This window comes from Oncorhynchus mykiss, chromosome 18 (genome assembly GCF_057628025.1).
Source record: "Oncorhynchus mykiss isolate SJ-2025 chromosome 18, ASM5762802v1, whole genome shotgun sequence".
Lineage (NCBI taxonomy): Eukaryota > Metazoa > Chordata > Actinopteri > Salmoniformes > Salmonidae > Oncorhynchus > Oncorhynchus mykiss.
In genome coordinates, this window is record NC_143039.1 from 12,743,020 (window position 1) to 12,759,201 (window position 16,182).

The window sequence follows — 16,182 nt, forward strand, 5'->3', positions numbered from 1 at the left end:
CTTCCTACCATTAGTTATTTAGCAAGCCTGATAACACATCACTCCCGACAGACACAAGCAAAAACTCTTGCATAAATGTAGCAGCCTGTACACCTAATCATTAGTGATCTGACATTCTGTATTGCATGGAAACTGTAGGCTACTAACAACAGCAGTTACATAGTCTAGTTTACTATGGCCCTGTCCCTCTGACCAGGGTAAACAAAGTGGTAATGTTGTGTATTGTATATACAGTACTTCAGTTTATTTCATTTAATTATACACATGAGAAAAAAAAGTGGCTGCCCAGCATGAATTCATGTACAAACATTATTTTTCATTACATTATTGTCATTTAGCAGATGTTTTTATCCAGAGAGACTTACAGGACAAATAAGAGTTAATTGCCTTGCTCAAGGGCACAATGACAGATTTTTCACCTAGTCGGCTGGGGATTCAAACCAGCGACCTTTCAGTTACTGACCCAACACTCTTAACCACTAGGCTACCTGCCACCAGATCAATTAACTTCAACACAGTTATTCAAATACATTCATCATCAATGACTAAAATAATAAATCTAGTATTAAAAGACAATTTAATAAACACAAGTAGTTGATTCATAGCTTGTTTAGTAATATAAAATAATCCACCCAAACTAAAGCTGAAAACTGATCATCAGACCACCTTTATCTGATATACACAGAGTGTACAAAACATTAGGAACACCTTCCTAATAGAGTTGCACCCCCTTTATCCTCAGAACATCCTCAAATCGTCAGGACATGGACTGTCCAAGGTGTTGTGTGCAGTTCACAGGGAAGCTGGTCCATGTTGACTCTAATGCTTCCTACAATTGTGTCAAGTTGGCTGGGAGTGTATCTACTCTGAATAGCTCGTTCCATCTCCTCCCACAGATGCACAATTACAGTGAATTCATTGTAATGTTATTGGAACCATTCCTGGACAAGCCTTGGGGCATAATCCTGCTGAAGAAAACAACTTGCAGATGGATACACTGCTGGCATGAAGGGATGCACCTGATTGGCAATGATGTTTAGATATCCTGTGGCATTCAAACATTGCTCAGCTTTTATCAAGGGCCCCAATGTGTGCCTTGAAAACACACCCCAACCATCACACCACCAGCCTGCAATGCTGACACAGCATGGAGGCATGAAGGGGTGTAAAGTACTTTTGGGGGGGTATCTATACTTGACTATTAATATTTTGTGCAACTTTTACTTTCATTTCGAAAATTCCTAAAGTAAATAATGTACTTTTTACTCCAAACATTTTCCCTGACACCCAAAAGTACTCATTACATTTTTGTAAATGATTAGCATGACAGAAAATGGTCCAATTCACACACTTATCAAGATAACATCCCTGGTCCTCCCCACTGCCTCTGATCTGGCGGACTCACAAAACACAAATGCTTTGTTTGTAAATGGTGTTGGAGTGTTGGAGTGATGGAGTGTTGGAGTGATGGATTGTTGGAGTGTTGGAGTGTTGGAGTGTTGGAGTGATGGAGTGTTGGAGTGATGGAGTGTTGGAGTGTTGGAGTGATGGAGTGTTGGAGTGTTGGAGTGTTGGAGTGTTGGAGTGATGGAGTGTTGGAGTGTTGGCCCCTGGCTATAAGTAATATAAAAAAAAACACAATTGTGCCGTCTAGTTCGCTTAAAAACCTCAAGGAAGAAGTAAGGTTCAGTTCTTTGTGTGTTCTCTACAGTCAGATCAGTGGCAAGGCTTCTCTCCTTTGTTTACCCTGGTGGCTTTTTAAGATGCCCAGTAGAGAGAACCTCTTTCCATAGTCTGAGCAGGAGTAAGGCTTCACTCCTGTATGTATACGTTCATGTCTTTTTAAGTGGCTCAGTCGAGAGAAACGCTTTCCACAGTCAGAGCAGGAGTAAGGCTTCTCTCCTGTGTGTGTTCTCTGATGAACTTTTAGCTCAGCTGATGTTGTGAAGCATTTTACACAGTCAGAGCAGCAGTAAGGCTTTACTCCAATATGTCTACGTTCATGTCTTTTTAAGTGGCTCAGTCGAGAGAAACGCTTTCCACAGTCAGAGCAGGAGTAAGGCTTCTCTCCTGTGTGTGTTCTCTGATGAACTTTTAGCTCAGCTGATGTTGTGAAGCATTTCACACAGTCAGAGCAGGAGTAAGGCTTCACTCCTGTATGTATACGTTCATGTGTTTTTAAGGTGCCTGGTAGAGAGAAACTCTTTCCACAGTCAGAGCAGGAGTAAGGCTTCACTCCTGTATGTATACGTTCATGTCTTTTTAAGTTGCCCATTTGATAGAAACTCTTTCCACAGTCAGAGCAGGAGTAAGGCTTTACTCCTGCATGTATACGTTCATGTGTTTTTAAGTGGGAAAGTTGAGAGAAACTATTTCCACAGTCAGAGCAGAAGAAAGGCTTCTCTCCTGTGTGTGTTCTCTGATGATCTTTTAGCTCAGCTGATGTTGTGAAGCATTTTACACAGTCAGAGCAGGAGTAAGGCTTCACTCCAATATGTCTACGTTCATGTCTTTTTAAGTGGCCCATTTGAGAGAAACTCTTTCCACAGTCAGAGCAGGAGTAAGGCTTCAATCCTGTATGTGTACGTTCATGTGTTTTTAAGTGGGAAAGTTGAGAGAAACTATTTCCACAGTCAGAGCAGAAGAAAGGCTTCTCTCCTGTGTGTGTTCTCTGATGATCTTTTAGCTGAGCTGATGTTGTGAAGCATTTTACACAGTCAGAGCAGCAGTAAGGCTTCACACCAATATGTCTACGTTCATGTGTTTTTAAGTGGCCCAGTCGAGAGAACCTCTGTCCACAGTCAGAGCAGGAGTAAGGCTTCACTCCTGTATGTATACGTTCATGTGTTTTTAAGTTGCCCAGTAGAGAGAAACTCTTTCCACAGTCAGAGCAGGAGTAAGGCTTCCCTCCAGTGTGCACTCTCTGATGAACTGCCAAAGCTCCTGGTGTTGTGAATCTCTTCCCACAGTCAGTACAGGAATAGGGATTCTCTCCAGTGTGTATTTGTAGGTGTGTTTTTAGCTTTGATAGAAATGGGAAAATCTCCTCACAATGTGGGCAGGGGTGAGACCTCTTAGCTCTGTGATCTTTCTGCTGTTGCTCTCTGGATGTAGAGAATGTCTCAACATGGTCTCCTGTGTGAACAACATCAGAAGAACCAGTCAGTTGGTGTGATATACATGTCAATCAAAAGTATATATTATGAAGCCCTTTTTACATCAGCAGTTGTCACAAAGTACTTCACAGAAACCCAGCCCAAAATCCCCAAAGAGCAAGCAATGCAGATGTAGAAGCACAGTAGCCAGGAAAAACTCCCTAGAAAGCAGGAACCTTGGAAGAAATGTAGAGAGGAACCAGGCTCAAAGGGGTGGCCGGTCCTCTTCTGGCTGTACCGGGTGACATATGTATTCATATCAGTAGGCTGTACAATACAGGGGAATAAAACTATTCTAAAAGTGGGTAAGAGATGAAAGCTAAAAAGGGGCGTGTCATCCTCCATTCACTATCACAAGGATTAGTAACGACACAGACTCATTTCATATCATCCTCCACTCACTATCACAAGGATTAGTAACTACACAGACTCATTTCATATCATCCTCTACTCACTATCACAAGAGTTAGTAACTACACAGACTCATTTCATATCATCCTCCACTCACTATCACAAGGATTAGTAACTACACAGACTCATTTCATATCATCCTCTACTCACTATCACAAGAGTTAGTAACTACACAGACTAATTTCATAGAACTTTAAAACACTGGCAGTTTGTCTACTTCACTTCTTTAGTCTCCTCTCTGATCACTCCAGGTAGCCAAGTGAATAAAACAAATGCTGGAAATACTGGTGTCAAATCATGCAAGACTCAGTTGCATGAAATAACATCTACATTCTCATTGAAACAGTTCTACTGCAACTTTTCATACACAGTGGAAAGTTGGAACGAACAACAAACTTAGTTAAATAGAACCTGTTCTTACCATGAGAAACAGATTCCCCAATCTTCTCCTCCTCTTCTTCATCTTTAATGTTGACATTCAGCTCCAGTGTTTGACTGCAGTCTTCCAGCTTCACTGATGTCATCTCTGGATCCTGCAGTGCAAAATGGGCTCCACTGTCACAATCAGTACCCAGTGACTGTAGGTTTCTACTCAGTGTGGAAGGAGAGAGGCAGGCTGGGTTTGTCCTCACTATTGATGTTACCGGCCTCAGACTTAATTCTAGTCGTCCTGTAGTAACATTGAGAAACAGACAAAAAAAAAAAAAAAAAAAAGGTTAGTCTTGACAGTTCTGGCACTTGCTTTATTTTCGAAAAATATATATAAAAAATATTATATTGTTACATATATTGTTATATATGTTCTATTATCTAATTCAGTGCTTGACTTGGACTGAAATAGGTGCAGATACTCCGCTCCGGTGAGCTGAGGACTGATCTCAGTTCAATAGATCTGGTAGCTAAGGATTGACAACAAAACATGAATTAACTCACATTAGACAAAGTACACGCTATAAATTAGGCTACGTGATTAGGCTAAGTGAATCCATAGTAAATTTCCCAAATTCTCATAAATAACAAAAACATTCAGTACTAGCTCGTGCTTGGCACTGCCCACTATAACTCATCTGTTCCCATTGGAAACAACTGGCTGTGGTCTATCTTGGTTTGGTGCAACCGTTGTTGCATTCAGGGATCCTTGGGATGGCCCTACCTCATTATATGAGAACGGTGGTGCTTAATTTGAGCCAGATCTTCCGGCACCTCTCAGTTTTGTAGTCTTTCGTTCCGGAACCCATTTTCCAGGATCAGGTAACCTACCTCGTGGCATGAAAAATGATTTATACTGTTTGCAATGTAAAAATCCTAATAAAAGCAGAGTAATTACATTTGGATTCCTCTGTAATTATCATGCCTCCTAAAAAACAATGTGAAAATGTGCCTGATATAAGAATGTATTAATGTTGGGCCGAACCAGGTTTATGGTTTGTGCAACATTGTAGCCTATTTAGACCAAGGCGTGGCCATTGCTGTGGTGAGAGAGAAGCACGCCTGTATCTCTCACAGAACTAAAATGAGATTCACTTTCTATGATCTCTCTCCCTCTCTGTGATGTTATAGACATGAGTCGGAAACTCATCTCTCCAGCATTGCACTTCTTCATGTATTTCCTGATAAAATAATAGCTGTGGGAAGTGTGTTGAGGTGCAGCAGCACTCTGCAGTCTGTTCAGAAAGAAATTAAATCATTCCCAAAACTACACCAGGAGTATTTATCCACGGAGGATCAATAGCGAATTTAAATTAATTAGTCCAGCTGTGGATTGTGTGTAGCCAAATCACAAGGCATGTCTACAGTCAGGAACATGTGGCAAATCTGTCAGTGAACAGCAAGCAGCCAAAACAGGCCTTCAGCAATATTTCTAATACAAATCACTGGAAAACACAGGTTGTAAAGCAAATGGATCCTGCTGAAAAGAAAATACGAATCTGTCTGTATGTTAACAAGTTATCAACTTCCAAATAGGACTATTGAGCAAACAGCACAGTTCTACAAATTAAAGCAAGAGAGATAAGCTTTTGTCCGGTGAGTGAGCTGCGTGATTCAGTGAAACTGGAAAGCTTGTTTAGGACTATAACTTCCTCCTCATATTGTACAATGTGTTTCTCCTTACACCTGGCCTTGGCTATTGATGGATTAGAGACACGGTCGTTTATATTGACCTCAGTTTGTCAGTGTCAAAGTAGCCTGTCATTTTGGTCATCTGTGAGGTATTAAAAAATATTCTTCAAAAGTCTCCAGTCATCTAAAATGATGTAGAACTGCATGAAATCCGTTTATAAAAGGCCACATTTTTCCAGGACTCCAGGCTACAATAAATGTACTCCATGTGTGCAACTTCTGTAAGCGGCTCAACACCACTGCTCCCTAGTGGCACAGCGGTCTAAGGCACCGCATCACAACAGTCCCTGGTTCGTATCCAGTCTGTATCACATCTGGCCGTGATTGGCATTCCCATAGGGCGGCGCACAATTGGCCCAGGTTTGGTACGGGTAGGCCGTCACTGTAAATAAGAATTTGTTCTTAACTGACTTGCCGAGTTTACTAAAATAAAACAAGTATAATTTGCCAGTTCGCAAAAGCCATGATAATGCTATATTATAAAGGTATTTTATTTAATGTGTTCTGGTACCTGAGACACCCGCAGGTCAACACTCTCGGGCTCAGTTTTGGTTCCAGCACCTCCCAATTTACACATTAAGCACTGGAGAAATTGGTAGCTGCCGCTGCCTCCTCCGGCACACATCTCCTTTGCATAGAATTCGTGAGGATGTTGATTTTGGCCTTTGGAATAGACCACAACACCTGAACAGGATCGATACATCCGAACATCACACCTGCTAGACAGGAATGTCAGTGTTTTGCCATGGCCAGCGAAGAGCCCGGATCTCAATCCCATTGAGCAGGTCTGGGACCTGTAGGATCGGAGTGTGAGGGATAGGGCCATTCCCCCAGGAAATGTCCGGGATCTTGCAGGTGCCTTGGTGGAAGAGCGGGGTAACATCTCACAGCAAGAACTGGCAAATCTGGTGCAGTCCATGAGGAGATGCACTGCGGGACTTAATGCAGCTGGTGGCCACACCAGATACCGACTGTTACTTTTGATTTTGACCCACCCCCCCCCTTTGTTTAGGGACACATTATTCTATTTCTGTTAGTCACATGTCTGTGGAACTTGTTCAGTTTATGTCTCAGTTGTTGAATCTTGTCATTTTACATACAAATATTTACACGTTAAGTTTGCTGAAAATAAACGCAGTTGACTGTAAGAGGACGTCTCTTATTTTGCCGAGTTTATTTTTACCTTGTCAGCTTAGGGATTCGATCCAGCAACCTTTCGATTACTGGCCCATCTCTCTAACCACTAAACTATCTCATAAGTCATGAAAATGATGAGCCATATCATCCTCCACGCACTATCACAAGGGTTAGAAACTACACAGACTAATTTCATAGAATTTAAAAACACTGTCAGTTTTACTACACTTCAGTCTACTCACTGAACACTCCAGACCCCCTAGTGAATAAAACAAATGCTGGCAATACTGGTGTCAAACCATACAAGTGTCAGTAGCATGAAATAACATCTACCTTCTCATTGAAACAGTTCATCATGAAACAGTTCTACTGCAACTTTTCATACACAGTGGGAAGTTGGAATGAACAACAAACTTAGTTAGATAGAACCTGCTCTTACCATGACTAACAGATGTCCCAATCTTCTCCTCCTCTTCTTCATCTTTAATGTTGACATTCAGCTCCAGTGTTTGACTGCAGTCTTCCAGCTTCACTGATGCCATCTCTGGATCCTGCAGTGCAAAATGGGCTCCACTGTCACAATCAGGACCCAGTGACTGTAGGTTTGGACTCAGTGTGGAAGGAGAGAGGCAGGCTGGGTTTGTCCTCACTGTTGATGTTATCGACCTCATACCTGAGTCTGCAAATAGTATAAGAGAAACAGACACAAAAGTTATTTTCTTGACAGTTTTGGCAAGGTCTTTATTCTTTATCCTTTCTTAAATATATATATATATTTTGTTCAATTATCTAATTCAGTGCTCGACTTGGACTGAAATAGTTGCCGATACTCATTTTGGGTGCCGGTACTGTTTATATTTAGGTGCAGGAGCTTCATAATACTTTTGAGCTAATACTTAACCTGTAGTAGATAAATGCATAAAAGACTCAAACCATTTAGTACAAGGTTACAGTTTGTTTTAGGCATCACTATGTGACATTTTAATTGATAACCTTGTATTCACTCTTTTACTTCAAAAAAACTATTGTATTTCCTGTTCACACCACAGTAACGTTTATAGATAAAGACAAACTGAATGTGTCAATATTATTATACATGTAGTAAACCGATAATCAATACATTAAAATTCAAAAACAGTAGAGCAACCGTAAAATGGTGTCTCTGCTGCATCCACACTGCCTGCACTGAAGTCTGTTGACACAGACCGAGTGGGGGCCGCCATTTTACCACCTTGTGAATTTTTCCTTTCATGGAGCTCTATGGACAATTCCTTCGACCATGTGATTGGTTTTTGCTCTGACATGCACGGTCAAATGTGGGACCTTATATAGACAGGTGTGTACCTTTCCAAATCATGTCCAATCAATTGAATTTACCACAGGTTGACAACAATCAAGTTGTAGAAACATCTCAACGATGATCAATGGAAACAAGATGCACCTGAGCTCAATGTTAAGTCTCATAGCAAAGAGTCTGAATACTTATGTAAATAAGGTATCCATTTTTTTATTTTTTTTTATAAATGTTTAAACATTTCTAAAAACCTGCGTTTGCTTTGTCATTATGGGGTATTGTGATCTCATTATGGGGTATTGTGATGTCATTATGGGGTATTGTGATGTCATTATGGGGTATTGTGTGTAGATTGATGAGGAACATTTTTCATTTAATCAATTTTAAAATAAGGCTGTAACGTAACAAAATGTGGGAAAAAATCAAGGGGTCTGAATACTTTCCGAATGCACTGTACGTATTCATATCAGTAGGCTGGTAGTGTACGTATTCATATCAGTAGGCTGGTACTGTACGTATTCATATCAGTAGGCTGGTACTGTATGTATTCATATCAGTAGTCTGGTACTGTAAGTATTCATATCAGTAGGCTGGTACTGTACGTATTCATATCAGTAGGCTGGTACTGTACGTATTCATATCAGTAGGCTGGTACTGTACGTATTCATATCAGTAGGCTGGTACTGTACATATTCATTTCAGTAGGCTGGTACTGTGTGTATTCATATCAGTAGGCTGGTACTGTACGTATTCATATCAGTAGGCTGGTACTGTACGTATTCATTTCAGTAGGCTGGTACTGTACGTATTCATATCAGTAGTCTGGTACTGTACGTATTCATATCAGTAGGCTGGTACTGTACGTATTCATATCAGTAGTCTGGTACTGTATGTATTCATATCAGTAGTCTGGTACTGTATGTATTCATATCAGTAGTCTGGTACTGTATGTATTCATATCAGTAGGCTGTGCAATACAATGGGGAATAAAACTATTCTAAAAGTACCTCATAAGTTATGAAAATTATGAGCTATATCATCCTCCACTCACTATCACAAGGGTTAGTAACTACACAGACTCACTTCATAGAACTTTAAAACACTGGCAGTTTGTCTACTTCACTTCTTTAGTCTCCTCTCTGATCACTCCAGATAGACCAGTGAATAAAACAAATGCTGGCAATACTGGTGTCAAACCATGCAAGTGTCAGTAGCATGAAATAACATCTACCTTCTCATTGAAACAGTTCATCGTGAAATCCTGCCCTGCCTTTCTAAAGTCTTCAAAAGCCAAGTTAACAAACAGATCACCGACCATTTAGAATCCCACCGTACCTTCTCCACAATCTGGTTTCCGAGTTTGTCATGGATGCACCTCAGCCACGCTCAGGGTCCTAAACAATATCATAACCGTCATCGATAAAAGACAGTACTGTGCAGCCGTCTTCATCGACCTGGCCAAGGCTTTCGACTCTGTCAATCACAGTATCCTTATCGGCAGACTCAACAGCCTTGGTTTCTCAAATCACTGCCTCGCCTGGTTCACCAACTACTTCTCCAATAGAGTTCAGTGTGTCAAATCGGAGGGCCTGTTGTCCGGTCCTCTGGCAGTCTCTATGGGGGTGCCAAAGGGTTCAATTCTCGGGCCGACTCTTTTCTCTGTATATATCAATGATGTAGCTCTTGCTGCTGGTGATTCTCTGATCCACCTCTACGCAGATGATACCATTCTGTATATTTCTGGCCCTTCTTTGGACACTGTGTTAACTAACCTCCAGGCGAGCTTCAATGAGACACAACTCTCCTTCCGTGGCCTCCAACTGCTCTTAAATGCAAGTAAAACTAAATGTATGCTCTTCAACAGATCACTGCCCACACCTGCCCGCCCGTCCAGAATCACTACTCTGGACGGTTCTGACTTAGAATATGTGGACACCTACAAATACCTAGGTGCCTGGTTAGACTGTAAACTCACATTAAGCATCTCCAAACCAAAATTAAATCTAGAATCGGCTTCCTATTTTGCAACAAAGCCTACTTCACTCATGCTGCATAACATACCCCCGTAAAACTGACTATCCTACCCATCCTTGACTTCGGCAATGTAATTTACAAAATAGCCTCCAACGCTCTACTCAGCAAATTGGATGTAGTCTATCACAGTGTCATCTGTTTTGTCACCAAAGCCCCATATACTACCCACCACTGCGACCTGTATGCTCTCGTTGGCTGGTCCTCGCTTCATATTGGTCCCCAAACCCACTGGCTTCAGGTCATCTATAAGTCTTTGCTAGGTAAAGCCCCGCCTTATCTCTGCTCACTGGTCACCATAGCAACACCCACCCGTAGCAAGCGATCCAGCAGGCATATTTCACTGGTCATCCCCAAAGCCAACTCCTCATTAGGCCGCCTGTCCTTCCAGGTCTCAAAAATCACTGAGGCTGGAGACATATCTCCCTCACTAACTTTAAGCATCAGCTGTCAGAGCAGCTTACCGATCACAGCCCATCTGTAAATACCCAACTACCCCATCACCATATTTTTATTTATTTTTCCTCTTTTGCACCCCAGTATCTCTACTTGCACATCTATCACTCCAGTGTTAATGCTAAGTTGTAATTATTTCGCCACTACGGCCTATTTATTGCCTTACCTCCCTAATCTTACTACATTTGCACACACAGCATATAGACTGTTCTATTGTGTTATTGACGTACGTTTGTCTATCCCATGTGTAACTCTGTGTTGTTTTTGGCAAACTTGTGCTTACCATGAGAAACAGATTTCTCAATCTTCTCCTCCTCTTCTTCATCTTTAATGTTGACATTCAGCTCCAGTGTTTGACTGCAGTCTTCCAGCTTCACTGATGCCATCTCTGGATCCTGCAGTGCAAACTGGGCTCCACTGTCACAATCAGGACCCAGTGACTGTAGGTTTGGACACAGTGTGGAAGGAGAGAGGCAGGCTGGGTTTGTCTTCACTGTTGATGTTACCGGCCTCAGACTTAATCTGAGTCGGTCTGTAGTAATAAAGAGAAACGGACACAAAAGTTAGTCCCAGAACTGTCAAGACTTTCTTTATTATATAAAAATATGATTTATATTTAGGTGCAGGAGCTACACAATACTGTTGAGCTAATATTCTATAAGAGGAACATGAGCTCAAACAGTAAACATTTGAGGTGCTGGTACTCAGCTCTGGTGAGCTGCTGTCCAAGACAAGCACTGATCTCATTTCAATAGATCTGGTAACTAAGCATTGACAAAACATTAATTAATTCACATAAGACAAAGTATAGACTTTAAATTACTTAAATTACACAACTTAAATGCACTTAATCTATAGTAGATTTCCTGAATTCACATAAATGCCTCAAAAAACATTCAGTACAAGGTTGCAGTATGTTTCAGGCAGCACTATGTACTATTTTCCTGAATAACCTGGTCTTCCCTGTATTATTCCAATCAAAAAAACCAATAGTATTTCCTTTCACACCATAGTAACATTTATAGATAGACAACTGAATGTCTCTGAATATTAGTACACATGTAGAAAACTGATAATCATTACATTTAACTCCAAAACAGTAGTGCAACCGTAAAATTGTGTCTCTCTTGCTGCACCCTCAGTGCCTGTACTGATGTGCGTTGATGCAGACCGAGCAGGAACCGCCATTTTACCATCTCGTGAATTTTACACAAAACCAAAAACGACATGTAAAACGAACCCGGAAATCTCAAATAGTTTGACCCTTTATGAAATTACCTTGAGAAAATGATATACATCCACTCAGACTAACCCAAACTATGTGACTTGTAAAAAAAAAGTGACCACGTTCACTCACGCGGTTTGACACAAAAATAGCACATAAAACCTTCATCAAACGTGATAATACCTTGACGTAGTTGTTACCTAGCATGTTATGACATGTTTTTTCGATATTATAACGTGCTATTACATACCAGTAGTAATATATTTGAAACGGACACAGAAGTTGTCGTCTAGACTGCACAATTCTGCCGTGTCCTTTATTGTGAAGAACAAAGCGCGCCTGCGCGGAACTTCCTGTTCCCCCACAACCAGTTTCTCACCCCAGAGACGTAACAACGCGAGACCTCAGATAACGCTTGTGAAGCAGACCAAGCCTTGGTTTGACAAGTCAATGAGAGAAGTGAACAATTCTGATACTTTTGCAGCGTTTAATGGGGATCCTAATAAATACCAAAAATATTCCGTTGGCACACACTTGATACATGGCCATTATTTTATCAATGGCATAACTGCAGTGGTTTATTCACAATAGCTCTCAATGCGTATCATACATATCCCAGCATCACATCAGTAGATATTGGAAATCTACCAGTACATATGTGTCCATTATACATTTTGTAGTCGTCAGCTGGATGAGTGCACTATACATATATATATATGTGTGTCTGGGTCATTATACCCCATTAGACATGCACCTGTCTGGGGAGTGACCATGACTGTTTATTTATTAACCATTGCTATGGCTCTAATGTTTCCATCCCTAATATGAAACCAAACTAAAATTAGTGCAAGGCAAAAAGATAATGGTGGCTCAATGCCAGAGGGGCTAATCATTAACATAAAGAGGAGTTTCTATGTGTGTGAAGTAAAGATGAAAACTATAGAAAGAGTGTGTGCCAAGGCTGGAAAGTTAGTTGTTTTCATGAACCAGCAAGGCTGATATTACTCTGTAATAAAAGTCTATTTGAACTCGCAGGCGAGAAATGTGTATGTGAGAAATATTATTGACTGAATATTTTCACAACATAGGCAGACACTCTTCACTCTTTCAGCGAAACTCCAGATATAACACCCTTTTATCGGTACCCTGCTCCAAAAAACAATGCTCTCTCCTTCTGCTCTTCTGAGACACATGAAATCATACCAAAACCACTACTGGTCACTCTGACTGACTCTACCTTCCGTAATGCCTCCTTTACCATCTCCCTGACCTCAAATGATCTCCCAAAAATACATAATTGTTGACGAATCGCACTCCAAAAAAAAGTTAGTTTACAACTTGTTGTATTTTTGTTCCATTTTTCATTGTCACCTTTTTCCATTCATTCTTACCAACTTTACTCAACCGCAAGCCATCAGAATCTAACAGCACTTCCGCCTCGCCATATTTCCCTCCCCAAATCCAGACACACCCCGCTACAGACTAACTCCTGCATGTGGAATCCTGCATTGAAGAAATGTAACAACTACAGTTTAAAGGGGAATTTCACCCTGGCTCTACCGTGGCATATAGTCATTAGTTTATTAACAACATTACGTTTTTTGTAATAAACATCAAAATTATCCTAACCACAAGCTAGAACTAGCACATTTTCATTTCACTGGTAGAATCGAGAAGTTTCTACTTCCTGTGTATTAATCTGCTCATAGTGAACCACCAAGTCCCGCATTCGGGAGTTGAACAGGTGTTATCAAGTCGAGAGAGGGGGAGGGAGTTTGAGGCACCAATCTTGAATGTCATTGAGTGACCAGAAAAACAGTCTGGGGGTGAGTTATTGGCAGATGTAATCAACAAAGTCTGAAAAATCACTAATTAAATCAATCAATATTACTGTCTGTTGAGCTGTATTTGAACAGCCAATCACGTGTTTTGCTTTGCCTCAGGTAAAGTGATATCATCTCACCTACTCATTAAAATTTGTCCACCGTGGATGACAGACCAAAAGGATAGCTGTAGATTAATCAACTCTCCACTAGAAGGTGCTGGCCAGCCTATTGTCTTTTCTGATAGTGGATGTAAGGTTGAAGATCTAACGTTGTTTCAAAGGTACAAATTCAACATATATTCAACCTATTTATACAAGGTTGTTGAAAATTGGTTAACATGATGCCATAATCGTGTGGTTGAACCTCAAAACAACAGCTTTTGCAAATCCAATGTACAGTGTTCTACATATACATTCCACGTCACAATACGTTGATAAATTATGTTGAAATACCGTTGATTCAACCATTTTGTGCCCAGTTGGCACCTTGTCAGTTGTGCTGTGTTTTGTTAGCTTCTATTGAAAATATATTAACTTGGATTTGCCCTTAAGGTTGAACTCACAATGAAACAATTTGTGGTGCGAACCAATATAGACAATTAGATATGATATTGATTTTGTTTGATATAGATATGAGCAAGGCATATTGTGATATTGGTTTATCTTTGCTGTTAACCTACACTTTTATGTATAGTAGAACAGCCTTCGCTCAAAACCTTCTCAATTTAGCAACAACCACTTGACCACGGGCATTCAATTGATTCCTATTGTGTTCAAACTGTTGAGGTATGTTACACACCCAGAACAATCACACTTGGCCCAACCAGCATTCAGCATAAGTTTTCTGGACTTCACAAAGCCATGGAAGTGAAGTGTAGACAGTTGCATTGTTATTCATTGAAATAGATATGATCTCAATGGAGGCTGCTGAGAGGAGGACGGTTCATAATAATGGCTGGAACGGAGCGAATGGAACGGCATCAAACACCTGGAAACCATTGAAACCATGTGTTTGATGTATTTGATACCATTCCAACCATTACCATCAGCCTGGCCTCCCCAATTAAGGTGTTGGTAGACACAACATGTATCAGATAGAGATGTTGTGATGATCAGTTTTCACCACTACTTTGGGATAATGTTTTTACTACTAAATGACTGTTTCTTTAATTATAAACAGGCTATGGAATGACTGACTACATGTGTTTATTAAATTGTATTTTCAAAACTAGATTTGTTATTTTAGTCATTGATAATAAATGTGTTTGGAAAACCACATTCAAGCTGACTAAATTGATCTGCCAATGAAACATGAAGTCTGTATATTTCTTTTTTTATTTTATTTATCTGTTATTTTACCAGGTAAGTTGACTGAGAACATGTTCTCATTTGCAGCAACGACCTGGGGAATAGTTACAGGGGATGAATGAGCCAATTGTAAACTGGGAATTATTAGGTGACTGTGATGGTTTGAGGGTCAGATTGGGAATTTAGCCAGGACACCGGGGTTAACACCCCTACTCTTACGATAAGTGCCATGGGATCTTTAATGACCTCAGAGAGTCAGGACACCCGTTTAACATCCCATCCGAGAGACAGCACCCTACACAGGGCAGTGTCCCCAATCACTGCCCTGGGGCATTGGGATATATTTTAGACCAGTTGAAAGAGTGCCTCCTACTGGCCCTCCAACACCACTTCCAGCAGCATCTGGTCTCCCATCCAAGGACTGACCAGGACCAACCCTGCTTAGCTTCAGAAGCAAGCCAGCAGTGGTACGCAGGGTGGTACGCAGGGTGGTATATGAATTTGTACTGGTCAAACTCTTCTCTTTTGCGTAATGAATTACAAAAAACTATGTTTCAAGTGACATATTTACTGTTTTTCTGAAGCTGAACAAGACAGGAAGTTGAAATTAAAGTTTTAAGTTCCTGGGCCGATACATCACAGACAAACTGAAATGGTCCACCCACACAGACAGTGTGGTGAAGAAGGCGCAACAGCGCCTCTTCAACTTCAGGAGGCTGAAGAAATTTGGCTTGTCACCACAATCGAGCATCCTGTCGGGCTGTATCACAGCCTGCTACGGCAACTGCACCGCCATCAACCGCAAAGCTCTCCAGAGAATGGTGAGGTTTGCACAACGCAACACCAGGGGCAAACTACCTGCCCTCCAGGACACCTACACCACCCGATGTCACAGGAAGGCCAAAAAGATAATCAAGGACAACAACCACCAGAGCAACTGCCTGTTCACACCGCGATCATCCAGAAGGTGAGGTCAGTACATGTGCATCATAGCAGGGACAGGGAGACTGAAAAACAGCTGAAAAACAGCTTCTATCTCATCAGTCAGCTAAACAGCAATTACTAACTTAGTGAAGCTGCTGCCTACATTGAGCCCCAATCACTGGACACTTTAATAAATGGATCACTAGTCACTTTAAACAATGCCACTTTAATCGTGTTAACATATCTTACATTACTCATACCTCATGTATATACTGTATTTTATACCATCTATTGC

The 16,182-nt window shown here is 40.9% G+C and overlaps 1 protein-coding gene across 5 annotated transcripts; it reads right to left on the bottom strand.

The window, feature by feature from the left end:
• Nucleotides 1-218: 218 nt before the first annotated feature.
• LOC110510710 (uncharacterized) lies at nt 219-12,206 on the bottom strand. Of its 5 annotated transcripts, none has more exons than XM_090207036.1 (5): nt 12,081-12,206; nt 10,889-11,137; nt 7,264-7,503; nt 3,988-4,236; nt 219-3,135 (listed from the first exon to the last, which is right to left on the bottom strand). In XM_090207036.1, the coding sequence occupies exons 2-5, from the start codon at nt 10,989-10,991 to the stop codon at nt 1,712-1,714; spliced, it is 2,016 nt and encodes a 671-aa protein (XP_090063162.1). In that variant the 5' UTR covers nt 10,992-11,137; nt 12,081-12,206; the 3' UTR covers nt 219-1,711. The 5 variants fall into 5 exon arrangements, with proteins under 5 accessions (XP_090063162.1, XP_090063164.1, XP_090063163.1 ...); XM_090207038.1 differs by having other exon boundaries at nt 11,884-12,173; XM_090207037.1 differs by having other exon boundaries at nt 10,889-11,000; nt 12,081-12,145.
• Nucleotides 12,207-16,182: the final 3,976 nt, after the last annotated feature.